The following is a 20,667-nucleotide window of genomic DNA, read 5'->3' as shown; positions in this document are numbered from 1 at the left end:
GAAGGTTGCACATAACTACAGTAAATTTAACACAAAGTCAAGGTTTGGAGGTGCGGGGAAATTTTCAACAGGGCACACTCACCTTCAAAGTTGGCATTTGATTAGCCTCCACATAAAAGCCAGGATTCCTTCCCTCATACAGAGAACCATAGTCTGGCTCCTGTAAGAAGACGCCATGTTTTAACAGACCCGAACAACAGGCAGAAGGTCACTATTCTCAGTTTGATTAAATATATCCACTTTGAGAAGCACTTACAGCAGTGCCTATTTTTTCCAGAGTGTCCTCGTTGATGGGATAGCGCAGCTTCATTTTGCGATACAGAGGGTGCTTTTCAAAATAACTGACGAGATCTACTAGGCTGTCAAACTCGGAGGTGCCCAACTGCACGGTCTGGCCCTCCTGCTGAACTCGACAGTGTTTGATCTTACCCTCAGCCCTGAGAAGAAAACCACAGAAACTCTCAAATACACTATGGATTCTGGAGGTTTGAAACATTTGTCTCACACTAAACAGATCTTGGATGGTAAAAAATGATCCCTAGACGACTTCAATGCATCGGATCCAACTGAGTTTACCTGAAGGAGATGGCATAAGAGTTTGGTTCTGCTCTTTTCCTGATGAGGAAAGCTCCATCACGAGGAACCCTCATCAGCATGTTTTCTGCATGGCTCCTGGATAAGTTAGCATGGTACCACCTAAATATGAAGGGGGGAGAAAAATATTTACAAGGAAGCAGGCTTTCTATACATTTTAGATTAAAAAAAAAGTTGGAAAACAAAGATAATAGTTAAAGACGTTTAATAAAGGACAACAAAGTATTTCAAATGTGCATTAAAAAGGGCCTAAAAAATCGGATCCCTTCAGTCGAAAACTCTTTAGTGAACGTACTCTTTGTTCTCATGTGCATTGGTCTGAGGCACTGGTTCTGTCAGTTTCATCTCAAATTCATTGCAGCGTAGTGGCACCTGCTGGTAGTGACTGATCAGAGCAAAGAGCGTGTCAAACACGAGGTTGTCGGTCAGGTAGAACTTGGGGCTGCCCGCCTCCTGGCGCGAGTGGATACGACAGTGCTGCACCCTCCCCGAGCGCCTGTTGAAAAGAAAGGTGTGATGAAAAAAAGAATTAAAGCGATCACCTTTTTTATGTCAAAGTGTAGGGCTATAACTTGCTTTAAATCATAGATTCGTAGATAGGGCTGATCCGTGATCCTATCTACTATCGGGGCTGCATCTTTCGGCTGTACTTTCATCTGTAGTAGTATCTAATAGTACAATTTTATATTATCGTCTTGATATAAATAAGAAAATGCTCAAAGTTCAGAAAAAGAACAATCAAATTCTTCTACATGTCGGTTTTGGGCTTCAACCGCCGATTACATCATCAAAACATCAAGGGCCAAAGCGAATTCTTGGTTCATGCATTAGAACCTGCGCAGGACGGTCAAATAATCGCTGCGTCTTTTATTGGCGCCGGCTGAACCGTGCAGCCACAAAGACCTCTGGTCGTGTCTGTACATCGACTTGCCAGCGAACCTGGCCGCCCCTGACGGATTAATTGCATACAGTGTGAGCAAAGCTTAAGCCGTTACCCCTCTTTACTATTCACCCGTTCCTAAATTATGGATACAACCACGGGATCAATATTTGCTATGTGCAAACATCTACGTCTTATTATATAGCTAAACTATATAATACATGTCAGTAACTATGTTTCTTTAAAAACAAAACACAATAAAAGGTTATTTTTTAAAAAAGTGTACCAACCAGAAAGAGAGAGTGTAGTCTCCAACAAAAGTTTCACTCTCCCGCACCAGAAAAGTACCGTCAGGAGCTCCAGTCTCAAGGCAGTATTCAGTCAGCAGCCTCTCTGCTATCTGCCGCCCATCGCGTCCAGCGCCAAGCTTTCCATGGAACCACTTCTCTGTCACGTGCTGGTCCATACTAGAAGCCACCTGTGAAATTGAAAGTGCAGGAAGGAATGGTCACCTAATGCCTACATCAGATGAAGAAAAACCTCACACTATGAACTGGAGTGTTTCCACATCTGCCCTAGCCTCTTTTCCCTACTTCCAAAAAATTCAAATTTAAGCCCACTCTGGGAATCACAGCATTTATTTCGAATTCATGGCAACTACAAACCTCTCTGTGTTCCTCTTCTTCATCGTTGCCCTGGTTACTGGAGGTCTCTTCTGAGTAGTAGATCTTACTGTTGGTCAGGACAAAGAAATGAGGATACCACTCCTGCATGGACAAAGAGGGGAAAATAGGGTATGTTAACAGCATAGATACACTTAAGGGAAATGATCTACAATGCAAAAAATAGTTCAGTAAAAATTAATCTATTGTTGCTTTAAAAACTCTAAAGATAAATAACTTTCCCTTGACACAAAACAAGCATGCTTACATGGTTAACAGGATCCTCCAGGTACAGGAGGCCGTTTTTAATAGAGTTGCTGATATCATTCTCCGAGTAGGGGGTGGAGGTGGACACCTCCTCATAAGCACTGCCTTCAGCAAGCTTCTTATGCTGACAAAGACAAACACGAAACAGCAGAAAGACAGTCAGGCTAATCCAAAACTAAGCGTTGCATTTTTGATACTGTTCATTTCAATTTAAGTCCGATTCCTCACCTTGATGATGATCTTTCTCTTGAGCTGGTTGGGTGAGGGCAGGTTATCTGCTGCCATGTCCACCGCCTTGGTCAGCAGCATGTCTCCAAACACCTTCTTGAACTGAGATGCCATGTTTCTCTGCTGCACAATATTACAGTGGTCCTCAATGGAGAGGATGATGGGATACCTGAATAAAGAGGAGGGGGGTATGTAGGTGGCAGCTCCACAGAAAGCCATTCTATATTCTTGATTTAAATCAACTGTGTCCACGAATTTAAGGAAATTGGATTTAGACACGCAAACACACAATAAAATAGGACAATAAAATGGTCAACAATTAATAAAAGCAGAATTTGGCCAAGTTATAAGCACCCGTGGCAAACAATGTCAAACTTTTCACAAGAATCTCTACATTCTGCTTTAAACCACCACAAAAACTTTTTTCTTGGAGCCTTTTCTAGTTGTACCTGCATTTTTACATTCACACGCACCGTCTGGTAGGACCAGTTTACTAAAATATGGCAGAACATCCTAGAAATACTTCTTTTTCTTTGGTAAACTAAACACCATCAGGCATTTTATCTGGCAGGTAATTGTTTTTATAATATTTTAGGACTTTTAAAAGAACAGATGGACACAAAGTTATGTAATGTTTTGAACTAAAACACACAACGTCACCCTGGCATGTGAAAAATGTCCCTTCATCTTCGTCACCTTAACAATTGTCTATCATCGGGGAAGGCTAACAAAAGAAACAGGGAGGGTTTTTTGACTTATTGAAACTCACTCTGACGTGACAAAGGCGTGTTCTTTGATTGTCGTCAGGACATCAATAAATTTTATTTTTGTTGTGAGGGTGTGTCCGTGGTAGATGACTGGCATTGTGTCTGGACCATCCCAGCAGTCCACTGTAAACAAACATTCGAATTTGATCAGAGGGTCATGCAAGAACGAATAGAAAACCCAAAAGAAAGCAGAAGGAATGACGCTGACATCATGTTTGCTAACCTCTAAAGGTCAGGAAAAGATACTGTAAGCATCAATGTTTAGCATTAGCAAGCAGATAATACATGAATGTGTGACATAAGAATTTAAATAAATCAGTGTGAGGGTAAAAGTCTTGCATGTGTGGGGTTGTGCGTTTACCCACACTCAATACAGCGACAGCCCATTCTCAGACAGCGAGCATAAGCTTCCAACGATGACTCACTAGAAAACTGGTCTCCCGTCAGGTAGCTAAAAATAATCACATGGCATAGGAATTATTAACAGCCAAACTTCTGAAGTCAATCTTAAAGAAACCTATGTGTCAGGCACCAGAAACACACAACACCGCAGCATTAGAAGGGCCGTTTCCCTCTCAACAGTTGTTACTGTCACACCGCTCAAGCAAGCAAGCAAGTGGGAAAATGTTTGCTTTGCTATTTTGGAGTAAGTATCCAAGAAAAAAGATTACCATTCCAACCGCCTTTCACACACTTCACAATGAGAGGAAACAATATTTTTTCCACTAAGTACAAACTTTGCAGCACGATTGCTAAATAAAATATTTTTCTTGTGTTTGAGGCAAATTCAAAAGAATTGTTGGAAAGGAAACGTCACACACACAAAAAAGAGATTCCAGATTTAAGCATTCTCTGACTACAACTGGCAGAGGGAAATGTGAGCAGGATTCTGCCATCCTTACGTGTTGTGCGAAGAGGAGATCCAGTAGTGGGACAAAGGATTGTTCATGTTCTCTGGACAGACTAGGTCTAGGGAGGAATCCCAAATGGAATTCTCTTTGGAGAAAAGGTATGTGAGGAACTGCACCAAAGAGAGGAAAGGGGTAAAGTTAGAACTTAATCACTGTACAGGACTGGAGTGAAAGACACCAAAACAGAAAACTAGAGTCTGGTAAATAACTTGGGATGGCAAAATTTTAAAAGATCTGAACTGAAACAACGCACATTAAAAAAAAAAACTTCCCATCAAGGCCATTAAAGTCCAAATCTGATCATCTTTTCAGCTATTTGATTGGCTGAAAAGATTATTATGATTAATATGATAAATCAAAAACCCTGTGTCATTTGTAAGACTTTGTTTCTGCAGGGCAGCAGTGATTCATTGGAAATTCGCCCCTGTTGTGGGCGGATCGCTGGTGCGGAGCAACTCCGCCCCTCTTCTCCTTGTTGCAGAGCGAAGCAGGGAGCTTGTCTGCTCCTGATTAAATAAAGGAATTCATTTTCTTTTAGGCCTGTACAATAAATCGCAAATTATCGCGATATCAAGCTGAGCAAAACGCATATCGCAACAGTTGGCAAAAATTGCGATAAATGGTAACCTTGAATGTGCTAAAACTATATTATGACAGCTTGAAGTATTTAATAAATCAAATAAATCCCTTTATGCATTTAACCAAATGGGTGGACGCCTTGACGTTGTTGACCAATCAGATGGAGCTCCTTTATTTTAGATGTTTGCCTCCTATGTAGACGAGGGTCATTTGGAGTATAATTTAAGGTATGTTGACTCTTTTTTCCATTAAACTGTTGCAGTGAAATGGAAAATGATGTATTTTGTTGTTTTGCCATTCGTTCATGTATCGCAAGTTATATCGTCATCACAATATTGATCTCTAATATCACAAATCAGGATTTTCCTCATTTTGTGTAGCCCTAATTTCTTTATACATATCTGCCTTCACCCTTTAATACTTCTACACAATTGTTATTGAAGTAGAAAATGTTGTCAACATGAACTCCTGAAGTCATTTCAAACATTCCACCGTGCTCTTTATTGAGGTTTCTTAAAAGTCCATAGGGAACCGTTCTGCTGCCACCAGACATGTTAAAATCCATTCATGCATGAAATGACTAATCAGTACGTTTGTGTCCGCGCGTGCCAGAATTTCTGGAACTTCGCGATGGTTGCATCACACTTGCTCCTCCTGTCCTTACAGGATCTCTACCAGTTCCCAGCACAGGTCTGCTGTCAGGACTTTTCCACCAAAGCACTTCTAACCTAACAAAAATGCAGCTCTGGTAACTCCCACTTCTTTTCATTTTGTCTCCTCATTACTCATTGAAAAACTAATAACTTCAGTTTGAATCTGAAAATGCCTAAATATTACAGGTTATAATTTGATTTCATAGATTTCACTTGAGAGTACACTTCCAATTCTTGGGTTATTTATGTTGGAATATATATTTGTGGGTTACTTTTCGGAGAAATACAAATGTTTTGGAAAATATAGTGATTTCCTTTTAACCCAATATAGGTCTTTATCGTGGGTTAAAATAACCCAGAAATAAGTACGGTAAGTCCCTTTTTAACCTTGGAGTTGAGTTAAAAACAAACAAACTTGTGTTATTTTTAACTATGGAGATTTCAGTGTGTACTGTAAATATTTGATTATTAAACCTTTTTTTTTATTATACAATCAAGAAGTGTGTCTGACAAAAAGAGACACATTTGTGGCCCGGTTGTTGGCTGAAAACAACCACAACATTGACATGCCTGGGCACTCCTTGCTTCAAAGAAGAAGCTTGCACAGCTAGTTTCAGCATTTCACTAAAAGAAAGAGCGGTGTTTGCAGCTTCTTTCTTGGAATATTACATGCTTCAATGAAGGTAGAAACTACAAAATAACTTTTTTTTTCTCCGTTTTTCTCCGCCTCTTTGCTTTGCACGCCACCACTCAACCCACAAACTACTAACCCAACTGTGAGAACAGCATAGCATGCAGAGCAGCGTCTTCCTTTGTGTTTGATAAGTAAAAATGAGACATTTGAGCAAGAATGCCTTGCACTCACCAAAAAATCACATTGGCAAATAGATCAACAGTTCTTAATTTTTTAACTTGTGCTGTCCACACAAAAAAAAAAGACTTGGGAGAGAATTTTGTAAACACTAAAAGTATCCCTTCAACACTGCAGCAAAAAGGAAAAACATAGCTGTGAGTTAAAAAACAAAAAACCTGCCACAAGGCAAAGCATCAAATAATCAAACTGCGAAGATTATACCAGTAGTAGAAAAGAATCATTAGATGACATGTTAATAATTAAACAAAATGAATGAAAAAATCTGGTTTTATTCTTTCAAGTTTCTTGAGTTTCTCATTAAGTTTTCTGAACTTTTTTTCTTCACATTATTAGCATTAAAGTAAAATCCAATATTTGCATTTCTGCCTTCTGCCAATTTCTGACATCTGCAATTATGTAATGGTACATAAAGTCTGCTGTGTTTTGGTCTTTAACTTTGTGATATACACGATAGTTGGCTTCTTCTGTTATTTTTAAGCTTTTCAAAGTACAACCAATAATGCCCGATCACCTATTATACAATACAGAGTAACCACAGGTACAACGAGGTGGCAGCAAGAGTGGTACAAGCATCTGCTGCTTCAACCTAACAACCTTCTGGTGACCACAAAAGCCGTCCTCGCGATCTGCAGAGCTGCCGTGCATCATCGAGAATGAATACCTCCACTATGTGGGAGAAGCTTTTTTTAGGCCAAGATCGTTCACATCAATATCAGTATCAGAGCATCTGCTGCCCACATCGACAGCATTGGCCGGAAAATATCGCCGACTAAAATATGCGGAAACATTTCCATCGTTGAAACAGAAAAACATAAAAGTAGTTGCAAAAAGAAAACAACAAAAAAGGTCTAAAGAAATTTGAAAGTACCTCATCTTGTTGAAAATAAGGCTGCTCCACTTCTCTTAGGGGCTGTTTCAGATAGTCAAACATAAACTCCTGAACCTTGTTGTTGTCTGTGGCCCAGAGTTCCTTTAACAAAAATACAGAGGATTTAAAAGGCTGTGCAATAAACAGGAAGCAATCTACATGCTTAATAACCGTTCTGTTACATTTTGGGACTCAATCAAGAAGCTCTTGAAGTCCTCTAGTAAAATCCTCCTGTCAGGTCTTTCAGTGAAGCTGGTGGAGAACATACGTTACCGCGTTAGATGAACTTCACAACATTTCCAGAATCTATTCATGTTTAGCTTTGACCAACCTTTGCAGAAGTGGAATCTCCATCTGAATAGAAAAGGGGAAAATAGTAATGTAATCAAAAAGACGTCGTTACAGTGCGTTTAGTGCTGGTGGTGAGGATGGATGGACTCTTCGTGTGGACAGAAGGCTCTGAGGTCATCCTTTTCATCTAACTTGAGCCTGCCTGTCTGCTCCATCATCTGATGATCAGGGTGTAGTGAGAGTCCTAATGGTCAGCGCTAAAGGGGTTGGTGGGTTTTAATTTTCTCCTATTGATCTCACAGCTATTTGAGACCACGCATATGGGTGGGGGGCATGTGAGGGGTGATGTGGAATAAAAACAGCACACAACTACACTTACATTTTTCTGAGCATCAAACATCAGATTACGGTACAGCTGCTCAAACTGGCTGAAGGACACGTCTCCGTTCCTCAACTCCAAGTCCTGAAAAAAACAGCCAGAGAACATTGTTGAAGAAGAAGCTTCTAATGGTAGGCAAGTAAGTAGGTAAGTAGGCAATGAGACAGAGTGGTGAGGGGCTCTATGATTGGTCGGAGAGGATTACCGGAAATTTCTCCCGGAGGAACCTCATGTTGGGCACTCTGTAGTTGACCTGGCTCAGCATGTTCTTCAGATCTTTACAGGATATCCTAAACGCATAAAAGGTATGAAGGAAAATGCACGCCAACTTGAAAAGACATGTCAGTGAAATCTAGTAGATATACAAGTCCAAAGTGAAAATGCAAACACTTTCGGAGAAAAGCTCTCTTTGGCTTCACTTCTACTTCCTTATTGGAAATTCGGGCCAAAGATGACAACACCCCAACAGCGTAACAAAAGCAGGGATGTAAAAGACAAACATCTCTGCACATCTCCTCCATTCTCTGCAGTCTGTTTCCTGCAGCAGGAAGAGCAGCTGGCGTGTGGCTGAGAGGTCAGTTCCTTTCCTACACCTCAGCAGAGCTTTGTCACACCTAATAATTGGGTGCAGCACTTGTTCTTGACTGCACTTCAAATGACAATAGTTTCTCATGACTGAAAGGATGAGTTTAAAAAAAAAAAAAGCACGACAAGAGAACTGCAAGAAATACAATAGACTGCTTACCTGTCTTCCCTGTTGCGATCAACTGCATAGAACTGTTTGCGTAACCACCTAAAAGATGAGGATCGAGTGATCTGACCGTTAAAAACATTAAAGGTAAAAGGTTTTCTATTAGCAATTGTTTTACAGTTTGAACTTTAGCAGCTGTTTTTGCCCAATACCTTTCTATTTGAAGTGGTGTTGAGGACTTCAGTGTGTCAGCCAAAAGCCAGTTTAACCCCTTCACCCACATGGTCATCTCCTCATCCGATGTTGCTGCAAAGAGTTGAATGGGTGGGTTTAACATTCATGGGCTTAAACAAGTAAGATATAACATTGATTACTCATATTCAAGACAATAAGGCTACAACAAGAAGTAAAGCGCGTCACGGCTGTTCGAGTCTGCGTCATGTGGAGCATACCTGCGAGGCTGAGGGACTTGAGGCGAAACTCTGTGCCATACAGAATGACAAAGCAGTGAGCTTGGTCCAGCCGTACTGACGGGTCTTCTGTGTAGCGCTCGAAGTCCCGGGACTTCTGACCCGAACGGATCTCCTTGATCTCCCGGATGTCAACTGTTGAGCCAGGCAACGAGAAGTTTATAAAACCAAAGCAAACAACAACAACAAAAGGGGAGGAGGGGTGTCCCTTTTCTCAAATGTTGACAGTTTAAAATTTTATAGTTGATCATTTAATATCCATTGTTTCAAAATATGCAAAGATAAAGAGCATTGGAAGTTATTGTGATTTAAAGACATTAGTGAAATGTGTGTGGCATTTTCTCATGATCGAGGAGGCATTTAAAGAAAATTCATCTTAAAACTGCAATTTGGAGTATTTCTGTATTAAAATCATTGTGAATCAGGAGCAGACAAAAGAATGCCACTTAAAAAGTGTGTAGCTGTGACGAAGGCTGTGTCCAAATTTCCACCCTAAGCCCTAATTTCTAAAAAAACTATATAGTGTGGGACTATTTAATGCCCTGGATTTTAAAAACAATTCGGACACCATGCTCACTACTAACGGTACTTTTTTTTAAAAAGGCAAATCTGACATCAATTTCATAAAGTGAAAATCACATTGATATGAGCTTTTTGCGACGACCATTTATGAATCCTGAGGATGAAAACGTTGATTTTTTATTTAAAAAATAATTTTGATACAATTTTTTCCGCAAAAATTGTTCTAACGCAATGCATTGTGGTCTTTATTCACCAATCTAGTGAGCATCGATGCACACTGGTTTTTCGTAAACACTTGTGGGGAATTTCTAGGGCACTCGATTTCGGAATTGCAGAGTCAGACAGCACTACAAAATGGCGAACGCACTATATAGTGCACTATGTAGTGAGTAGTGAAAGAATTCGGACACAGCTGTAGAATCGGCGGACCACAAGCTCCCTGCTCCATTCCATTCTGACGCAGACAAATACATCCATGTACGTCTTCGTTTTCCTCATCTGACCTGGCATCTGGCTCAAAACTGAACGTCTGGATAGCTCCAATATTGCTCGCCATTTTTGTTGTTCCGGTAATGTTAGGTTGAGGGTTGTAAGCTAGCGGGAGACAGTGTAAACAGTTGACGACGGGATGTGGGGTCGGGCTTGCCTGCACCAACAATCTCACTCACTCTGCCACTCTGCAGAAACTAGGTCCTAGAAATTGACACAGTTTTTTTTAATTTGCCATAAAATGATTATCATAATTAAAAGACTACTGGGAACGCTTTTAAAACAGATCAAAAGATCATCAGAGGGGTGTCTGTGCAAATTTTGACACCAGCAAGTGACCAATATAATTATATTGGGTGCACTTATACATTCCTGCAGAAGGAGAAAGCTGCTTTCTGTGCTAATCTGGTTTCCCTGATCCCCTGTTCTGGTTAAGGAAACCAGGTTACTTGAGAAAGCCAAACGTAACCTGGTTATGCAGGTGTGTGAACACAAGCAGGTCACAAAATTGTATGGGCTCTGAACCGTAGAACAACTCGTTTTATGTCAAATCAACACAAATGTACACAATCACAATAAAGAATGAGGCTAAGCAGAAAAAATACAAATATTCTTTGGTGAAATGCCAGTATTGATCCATCGTTGTTATGGATGAATGAAAAACTACGGATCATTATGAACAGGAAAGCCAATTGAATAAAACCATGAGTTGCAGATTTCTTAAGAAAGCCACCGACATGCATGAAAATGTATGCAAGTAATCTTTAGAAATGATCCCTGAAAAAATTTGATCTGGTTTGATCTAATATATAGCATGACCTTTGACAAGATGGTAAGCTTTGATGTATTTCAACATCTTCCTATCAAGGTTAAATTAACAACAGTATAAAGAACCTAAGGCGAAGAGTCTCACTTGGTTTCAAACTCCTGCTCCTCTTCCTGCCCCTGAACCACACATCCTGTGCTTTGTCAACTACACACTGCATCTGCGAACGCAAACACAAGTGCCTCTTTGCTTTTCTAAAAGACGAAAATATATTTATTTTTGGCCAAATTTCAAACAGCACAAATTGTAATTTGCAAAGCAGCTTTGACAGGGTGATTGGTTTAATTTATTTAGTTGAAATGTTAAGAAAATAGAGTTCCCTAAGCTTTTTTTTTCCTAAATAAATACACCCCCCCCCATACAAAAAAAAACAGATTTCTCAATTAAAAGCAGAAACCTAATAACTATAGAGGGGAGATTTCCATCTACACACAGCTTCAGTTCCTTCTCCCTTTTCCCACAAAGGTAACAGAGTTTCTGTTTTCTTTATAATGTTTAAAACCTGCACCAAAATGTTAAACATTTTGAGAGGTTTTGTCGCGTACTCAATCTAAAGCTGCTTGCTGTGTGAACAGGCCATCAGATGACTTTACTTAAGGCAGAAGTAGCTCATATTGCAGTTTAAGACCTTTCAATTGATTTCACTGCATCAGCTGATCCATATCAGCACCTTCAGACTGCCCCAGATACAGTTAAACTGGCTGACAAGTCCCTGCTAAAAGCTGAATGGATCGGGTTCTCCTTTTCAACTTTAAACCTGGAACTGATCAACTGCAGCCATTTATCCACGGAGCGTTCAACACGAAAAGCAGGCTTTCATGTCCAATCTGGAGAATTATGGGGTGAGCCAAAGGCCCAATTCATGATATTGTCAAGAAGAACGTATAATAAAGGAGGTTCAATATTAAAGAAGCTTTTAAGATGGAGAGAAAATATGGTTATTAGAGAACAACATGTTTTACATCTACAACATGTTTATACATTTAAAAATCTCTTGTGTTTTTAATATATTGATTAATTCAGAGGGGTCTAAGAAACTGTATTAAGTTGGCCCTGTGATGGGCTGGCCAAAAAACCCTCTGAGATCAGCTTCCGCAGCTTCTGCGGCCTCCATTAGGACAAAGTTTAAATCATGAATGAACATAATTTAGAAACGTATTGAAAGAAAATGTATAGGAAAAAAAAAAACTCTTCAAACGCAGAATCAAATGAGTGAGGTAAAAAATCTGTTTACAGCAAAAATATTTTAAATGAATTTTGTATTTGGAAAAAAAAAATCTAACAGAAGACCTTGATTATAGTTTAGGGGAAAAAACAGAAACTGTCAGTAATATTTTCAAATACAACAGAAAGCACACATTTTTAATTTATTTAGGTTCACTTCTAATTATGACTTGTATTTATGTTTTTTAAGCTTGTGATGTCTTGTCAGTAACATTTAAGATACAGGTTTTTTACAGATATCATTCAAATTCTTCAGAGATTGATGATGTTTGTAGAAATCATGCGTATGTTAAGTTAAATTTAGAGTCAGGCACGAACCACTCTCTCTTTTTGGATTTCATTAAAACGTTATCTTTGTGGCAATTATGTCAACACCTATAGAAGAAACCACATCCTGCTTTGGAGAAGTACAAATTAAGTACATAACAACCAAAATTGTAAAAGAAAATGTCAAAATAAGACTTTTTTCGTTTAAAATCGAATGCACAGAACACTATGGCACAGATGTTTCATTGGCTTTTATATTGGATGTGAGGCAGCTGAGCATGCAGTTTGAAAACCCATTTGATAAATGCGGTATCACAAAGTTAAAGCCTTTAGATTGGGATCTTTGGCTGCACGGAGCACGGAGTACTGCTCGCTTTTGTACGGCAGAGTTCAGTGAGCAGAAAGGGTTGTGGAGATGGATGAGGATCTTCAGATTGGAAGGAGATGACCACTCAGTAATCAGGAGTCAGTGATCTGAATCTGACGTGGGCAGCCAGAGGAACCCAGGGCAGAGATCTGAACAGTGACAACCATTTTTATTCAGACGTTAAGATTATTGCAATGTAACAAGAAAAAAAGTTGGAATACAAAAACTGAAAAGTAGAGGGTATATTCGGGAAAATGGAGATGATATTTTCATGACATCTTCAGTCATTCTGGCAAAATGTGAATTTTGTCAAAAATGTACATTTTGGGAAGTTGGGATGTATGGAAAGGCTGGCAGGAAAGATCAGGCAGACAGGGATGTCATAAGACACCGCCGTGTCCTCTAGTGACAGGAAGAGTTGGATCACCAGCTAGGAACTAATTAGATAAAACAATGCGAGTGAATGATGGAGCTCAGAGATGTGGTATGGACCAAGAAGATAAGGGGACTGTTAACAAAATCCTGTGGTTCGCCAGTGGACGGGAAGTGAAATTCTCCCCTTGCTTGAATACTTTGAAAGTGTACCGACGATAAAGCACCTTACAAAGTAATGCTTCAAAAGACAAATTTAGTCAACTGAAACATCCAAACACAATGACGGAAGGACAAAATTCTTTTCTAATTCACCCCATATTTAGCTCTTTTCCCCCTCAGCTTTCAGTTTTTCAGAGAGCCACAAGAGGCAGAATTTAGGAGGCTAAACATCAACTGAATTTGAGAACTGGATCGAGCAACCCCTCCCCCCTCACGTACCAAACAGGAAGTTCCCGCCTGCTCCAAGACGCCAAAATCCCACAGACTTATATTGAGAAATTAACATCTATTACTCAGTCATTATATATGTCACCCTTTTTTTTAACAAGTTCTTGCTAATCCGAATGCATTTCATGATTTATGTTCTTTAGTGCAACTAATTCAAGTAAGAAACTGAGCAATCAGATGCCTCAATCAAAGTAGGTGGTCTCGTGTTGAGCATTCAAAATGTTTGACAGAATTTGTGTGGCCAGCTTTCAGTGGAAGAAATGAAGACTTCCAACAAGCTTACTCCTAATTGGCAAGGGTGGTTGCCATAGAAATGATGACTCAGATTGACTAGGACCAATAAATGCTTACTTATTGCCCCCTATGTCCAACATGGCAACGTCCTAATTGTGACTGGATTGACTTAATTTCATTGGAGCTGGAAGCAAGTAATGTAAGGGTGATCCAGTTCTCTAATACAATGAGGCTAGACCATACCTAGAGCACCACATTCTTCTAAAAAAGAACTTTGATATTCTATTTCTGTACATGAAAACATGCTTAAGAAAATCCTACCCTGCCCTGGAGTATCAAACAGCAACTATGAGTTGCCATGCAGTGTATAAAAGCCATAATGGCTCAAATAAAGACAAAAAATAAAACCAAGATTGCTCGTGCTTCCTAGTTTACCTATATTCTAAGGTAGTTCGGGGCACTTGCACATGTGGGCCTGTTTTGTTGCATCCAAAGCAGAGTACAGCTGTGCATTTGACATCCTGTGACCCAAGAGAAAGAAGCCTTTACAGGTCCCTCATAAAGAAACACCATAAACACAAGGAAATAGATCTTTTGTGTGTGTGTGGAACATATCTGTTCATCTACATTTACGCAGCAGTCATTTTATCACGCTAAACTCTTGTGAAACAGCCATGACGTTAAGTGAATAAAAATAGTCACAATTCTGGTGCAGAATAAATAAATAAAAATGTATAAGGCTCATTCAACGCTCGTGAAAATCACTGTTAAGTACACATTTCTGCAAGCACATCCCCCACATATGGTTAAAATTTTCAAAACACTCGGGATTTTGATAAGAGAGCAACTCAACAGAGGAAGGCCAACACCTGCCACAGAGCAGGGGAGGATTTTTCCTCTAAAAGGTTTCCTGATGCTGACGTTGATGTCAGCACTGCAGTCATTCTACGCTCCATTATGTCAAAATTAAAGCTCTATTTACACAAACCAACATGCAAAAGAACGTACCGGTACTTTAAGACATTACTAAATCAACACCAAGTCCTAAAGGGATATTGTTTTATTGCAATCCTAAATTTACAAGTGTACTCATATCTGCACCTGACATTCCACAAACTGTGGCCGGACGAGAGCAGACTCCGTCATTAATTAATCTGTAGATAAATGAGCTGAATTGAAGTCAGTCAGAAAGTAGTTTTTACATTGAGATTTCCAGTTTCCAGCACTACGGCTTCCAGAAACGAGGGCTGTCAAGTTTACTAATGTTTCTTCAAAAACACCTGGAAAAGTGGAGGTAAAAATTTAGCAACTTAAGATGGATCAAAGATGCAAATAGCACAAAACATTGGTTCGGTTTTTCAGAGATATAAGTGGAAACACAATGAATCTGAGCCATCTAAAAAGTTGAATAATCTCTGGATTTCTGTCTGAATGATGGCCTCTATGAAGTGTCAATTCCCTTTACCAAGAAAGAGCTCTGAAGCAACACAATACTTTATTTAACTGGGGTTTTTCGACCTTTGGCTGAATTAGGAGTCTGTCTGTGCTTTTCAGCACAAATTCATTAGCATTCAAAGGGCTCCAAACACAAATGTATACAAAAGCCCCTTCACATGTCTAAACAATGGTAACCCATTAAAATCTAAATCTGATTGGTTGGATCAGGTAAGTCCTGGTTCTAGCTGACTGAACCCAACTGATCGAGATAAAAAACAGCAAGTATGGTAAATTACAGGTGGGAAACAATTATGGTGCTAGATTCTGGATTGAAAAGAAAATCAGAGGGGAGATCTGTGTCAGTTAGAACATTAGCGATGACTCCTTCAAGTAAAAAAGCTAAAAATAGAAGAAAAAAACAAAACATGTCCTACTACTACTGTTGTGCTAAACAGGTTTCAAAGGAACATCTTTCTATTCTAAGCAGCGCCTTTCAAGAAGATTTGCAACCAGATTGCACAAGTCTATGGCCAAATCCAAATTCTTCCTCTACGGCTTCTCCCTACCCCTCAAATTGAAGGGGCATTTGGAGGGGTATGGTTGTCCAAAATCGTTTTTTTAAGGGCTGACCCTTAAGAGGGCTCAGCATCTCTCCGCCTAGGGGATGATCTGCCTCATGCTGTGCCGCGGAGAGGCAGGTTTCTTATGGGTGTGCTCTGATGGACAGAAGTTTAACTATAAATGTAAGGACTTTTTGTTTTAGCATGACCTTTTTAACCAGCACTTGTAGCTCTGCGCTAACATAGCTGACTGGCGAATAACGATGACGTCATCGAGTGGGAGTAACTTCTGAATTAGAAAACACTATTTTTCCATAACTCTCCGTTTGGATGGCTAAATGTAGGGGTAGAGAGAAGTGGTAGACGTAGGGGGAAGAATTCAGATTCAGTCTCTATCCCATATATTTATACTTTTTTTAGTTTTTTTTTTTTTTTAGTTTTATTTTTGCACAATGTGTCACAAACAACAAATCACCTAACAATATAGATGTGAAAAAAATTGGACCCCAGATGCTTGTTATCAGGAGTCCTAGATTTTAGCCAAGCATAAAAGTATGAAAATAATAAAATATGAATATGATAATACATAAATAAAATGATAATATAAGAATTTGATGGTAATATTAGTGGAAAGTGTTAGTAAACAGTACAGACCAAAAGTTTGGACACACCTTCTCATTCAAATGAATGGGAAGCTGTGTCCAAAATAAACATAAACAACATAAACTCAGATGCGTATCCATATACGCCCCACAAGCAGAGAGAAATAAAAGATACAGCATTAAGTGGTTTGACCGCAGCAGCATTATATACAATAAGTTGACAATGATTGCTAGTTCAGTTTCCTTTTAAATATGTATATTGTAGCAGACTCTTTGACATTGTTGTCTAAATGATTCCAAATTACTCATTAATACTAATTAACTAATTGATTAATACTATTTAACCAGTTAACACTAAATAGATCAAAAGAAGAAATGAATATTTATGTTAGTGTCATCATTGGGGAGAAAACGGCATAAAAGCTACCAGATGAGACCAGAAACTACTAGAAAAATATTGTCTTTTCTAGGCCTGCACAATATACCGCAAATTTATCGTTATCGCAATATCCAGCTCTGCAATATGCATATCGCAAAAGACGGCAAATATCGCAATAAATCGCAAACCCAAAATGTGTTAAAACAATCTTCTAGCAGCTTGAAGCATTTAACGAATCAAATAAATCCCTTGTGCTTTGACCAATCAGATGGACGCCTTCCCATTGTTGACCAATCAGGTGGAGGCCTATTATGTTAGATGTTTGTCCCCCATGTTGATGTGGGTCATTTGGAGTATAATTTTTAAACTGTTGCAATGAAATGGGAATGATGTTTTTGTTTATTTTTCTATTTGTTTATTTACCGCAAATTTATCGTTATGGCAATATTGATCACTAATATCGCACATCGCAAGTTTTCCTCATATCGTGCAGCCCTAGTCTTTTCCATACACAACATTGGAACTTCCAAACGCCTGACAGGCTGAGAGTTGTGGAAACACAGGACGCCATAAATATGCATGATTACCACAAACAGATATTTTCTAAACAATTTAAGTTTCTACCAATGTTTGATGGATCTCACTGTTGCTTGTCTCACTAAGCAATCAAATCAAAACAGGAAAGAATTCCTGGATTTCATGGCTACTGTTAAAATACTAATGCTCATATTTTGCTGAATTGACTTAATGGATTTTAAAAAATGTGCAATTTGACAAGTTTACTATTTTGGAAAGAATATATCTTTTAACTTATACAATTATAGCTAATAAAACAAGTATTTGCAGCCCACTTCATTTTATTCAATTTTTTTCTTACTTATTTTTTTTTTTGGTTCTTGTACATTTTTTGATAGGATTTATGGTATTTGCCACTCCAACGGTGCTAGAATTTTACTGTATTATTATGTTCAATGACAATAAAGGCTTCTAATTCTGATTTTAACATATTGGAGCATTTCAAAATAAACATTTTATCTTTTAAAAAAAATATTATTATTTTGGATGTTAACAGGATTTTAAAACAAGAAGCATCTGTGTGTGTACTTGTGTCTTATTACTACTTACTTTCTCCTTCGATTTTATCTGTGCTCCGTGTCCAGATTATAGTCCTGGTCTCCAGTTTTACTAGAAAAGTTCGTCTTTCAGGTCGCTGAGATTTCTTGGAATAAAACAATGTCAGTACAGTGCCAAGCTCCAAGTCTCTGTAAAGGTTGTTCATCTCTGTGTCGTTGTCCATCCACGGAACAGGTCCATTGGAAAAGAAGCCAGAGGTCCCAGCCATGTTCACTTCCTCTGTTTGTTATCAGTTTCCCCTAAGAATAATCTGCACGGTCCAGGCCTAGACAGGGTTACCTAAGGCAGGAGAAGAGAAGAGGAGGGGGGAAGTGTCACTACTGTATGCGCTTTACAGTTCCACAAAGATCTGGGAGCTCACAAAAGTCAGAAATGTCCTGCTTTACAGAATTTGGAGAACGGCGGGTTTGCTTTAGACGATGATGAATATAGCATTCTTTCTAATGACATATGTTAACGTATATTCATATTCAACTTCAGATAAAGCAAAGTAAAACACATAAACTTCAATTACTGACAAGTGATACCAAAAACAAATGAATCCCAAATCGTTGGAATATATACACTAACCATTTGATTTTCACAGAAATTAAAAGGAGCCTAAAGTCCCTCTTCAGTCATTTTTTATATGTTTTAAAAGCCTTTTCAGTGCTCTTTTATTCATGATTATGCCATTTTTAGGCAAAATCATAAAACCTGTGTCGTTTTCTAGGACGTAGTTTCTGCAGAGTGGCAGTAGTTCATTAAAAAAACCCTCTGTTGGTGGGGAGTGAGCCTCCACTCATTTCCCGTCATCCCTTTGTTTACATGCTCTCTTGCTAGTTTACAGCCTTGAGCTAACATTACCAGTACAACAAAAATACCAAGCCTTATCTGAGCTATCTACTTTTGAGCCAGATGTCAGCTGAGACGAGGAAAACGTAGACAATGTGGATCTATTTGTCTGCTAGTATCTACAAGTGGATGCACCAGATTTAGCAAAGAACTACAAGATTTTTCAAACGGCTTTTTTTTTGTCTGCTCCTAATTCACCACATAAAATTACTCGGAGAAAAAAAAACCGTTTTAATCATAATTTACTTTATTTATGTCCTCCATAATCCATTATAAGAAAAATGCTGCAAGAACATGTTAAAAACACACACAAAAAAATGTATTCGAGTTTTTACTGAAATTTTAATGTAACTTGTGTTGGTGTGTGTGTGTGTGTATATATATGTATATATATATACACACACACACACACACACACACACACACACCCACCCACCCACCCACCCACACACACACACAAAGGAATATTGGTTGGTAACTTTCTCTGCCGTGACTTCACATATTTAATCTTCCAGCACGGGGGGGGGGGGGGGGGGGTTGCATTATTTAGAACAACGACTTTAAATGACCAACAGGCCTTCAGCCAGCTGCTGGACAAACAAATAACCACTTAAAAACATTCATGCAGATTTACCAATGGAGGAGACCGCCGCTACAGTAAATCCAAGTGTAATAAGAAACGTCTGGACATTTTCAAAGTGTGGAAACAAACGGGGCCGGTTTTTTGATAGCACTGCCTTTGGCTTTGCTGGGCCGGACAGCAGGAATATGGCCTGTTTTGCCCGTGGAAAATAACAGGTAGCTGCAGCTGTTCGCCTCATTTTCCCTTCCTCTTTTTTAGCCTTGCTATCCGGCGAAAAAGAATAACGGGAAAAGAACACGTAGCAAAGGGCTGCTGTGCTATACCTACCAACCCACCGCTGAAATCTCGGCCCCAACACACATCTCCGAGGCTGCTGTTCTTCTTCTCCGCTCCCGTTTTCTCTTTCTCCGTTTCCCCCCCCTCCGCGTCCCGGTTTTCCGTGATTAAATCATTCCTGAGCCCTCGAAAGGCGCTGCCGCCTCGACAACAACAGTCCTGGCAGTTTCGTCCGCTCTGCTCCAGCTGCTCATAGAAAGAGGCAAGCAGGAACGAGAGCCGTGGTAAGACAACGTAAGTTTGTGTGTGCTCCCAGAGCAGCGCAGGCCCTCCCCCTCTAACCATCCACCAGCGGCAACTCTCAAACTTCCGCTGAGGCTTTTCACAATAAAGGCTGTTTTGAAGTCACAAAACTGTAACCCATATTTAAAATGTATCAATTTTCTGAATTCGATGGATTAAACAATATCTATTTCACAATAGAGGCTGTTTTGAAGTCATAAAACTGTAACCCATATTTAAAATGTATCAATTTTCTGAATTCGATGGATTAAACAATATCTATCTATTTCACAATAAAGGCTGTTTTGAAGTCATAAAACTGTAACCCATATTTAAAATGTATCAATTTTCTGAATTCGATGGATTAAACAATATCTATCTATTTCACAATAGAGGCTGTTTTGAAGTCATAAAACTGTAACCCATATTTAAAATGTATCAATTTTCTGAATTCGATGGATTAAACAATATCTACCTATCTACCTATCTATCTATCTATCTATCTATCTATCTATCTATCTATCTACCTACCTATCTATCTATCTATCTATCTATCTACCTATCTATCTTATCAATATATACACTCATACATACAAATATACATACATACACACACACATACTGATCTTATCCCGCGTGCACTCACATGAAAAGACACTTTGCTACTTTTGTTTGTTATGAAATCTGTTTTCAAGTGCCATACTTTTAGTTAAAA

At 39.0% G+C, this 20,667-nt stretch overlaps 1 protein-coding gene across 2 annotated transcripts in view; it reads right to left on the bottom strand.

The window, feature by feature from the left end:
* Positions 1-19,990, bottom strand: part of plcg1 (phospholipase C gamma 1) — a 32,261-nt gene extending 12,271 nt beyond the window's left edge. Inside the window, exons 1-21 of one of the 2 annotated variants that reach the window (XM_011477196.3) lie at positions 19,722-19,990; positions 17,969-18,256; positions 9,097-9,249; positions 8,857-8,950; positions 8,699-8,746; positions 8,159-8,243; positions 7,954-8,037; positions 7,615-7,637; positions 7,466-7,535; positions 7,284-7,385; positions 4,301-4,419; positions 3,764-3,849; positions 3,401-3,521; positions 2,632-2,800; positions 2,405-2,527; positions 2,140-2,241; positions 1,765-1,952; positions 890-1,090; positions 577-696; positions 257-437; positions 83-160 (exon numbers count right to left, since the gene is read on the bottom strand). In XM_011477196.3, coding sequence (XP_011475498.1) covers positions 83-160; positions 257-437; positions 577-696; positions 890-1,090; positions 1,765-1,952; positions 2,140-2,241; positions 2,405-2,527; positions 2,632-2,800; positions 3,401-3,521; positions 3,764-3,849; positions 4,301-4,419; positions 7,284-7,385; positions 7,466-7,535; positions 7,615-7,637; positions 7,954-8,037; positions 8,159-8,243; positions 8,699-8,746; positions 8,857-8,950; positions 9,097-9,249; positions 17,969-18,185 — 2,364 coding nt within the window. In that variant the 5' untranslated portion in view covers positions 18,186-18,256; positions 19,722-19,990. The remainder of the gene's footprint in view (positions 1-82; positions 161-256; positions 438-576; positions 697-889; positions 1,091-1,764; positions 1,953-2,139; positions 2,242-2,404; positions 2,528-2,631; positions 2,801-3,400; positions 3,522-3,763; positions 3,850-4,300; positions 4,420-7,283; positions 7,386-7,465; positions 7,536-7,614; positions 7,638-7,953; positions 8,038-8,158; positions 8,244-8,698; positions 8,747-8,856; positions 8,951-9,096; positions 9,250-17,968; positions 18,257-19,721) is intronic. The other variant, XM_011477197.3, reaches the window with a different exon arrangement.
* Positions 19,991-20,667: the final 677 nt, after the last annotated feature.

Source organism: Oryzias latipes, chromosome 7 (genome assembly GCF_002234675.1).
Source record: "Oryzias latipes chromosome 7, ASM223467v1".
Taxonomy (NCBI): Eukaryota; Metazoa; Chordata; class Actinopteri; order Beloniformes; family Adrianichthyidae; genus Oryzias; species Oryzias latipes.
The sequence above is the reverse complement of the archived record's forward strand: the minus strand, read 5'-3'. Positions and strand labels throughout refer to the sequence as shown.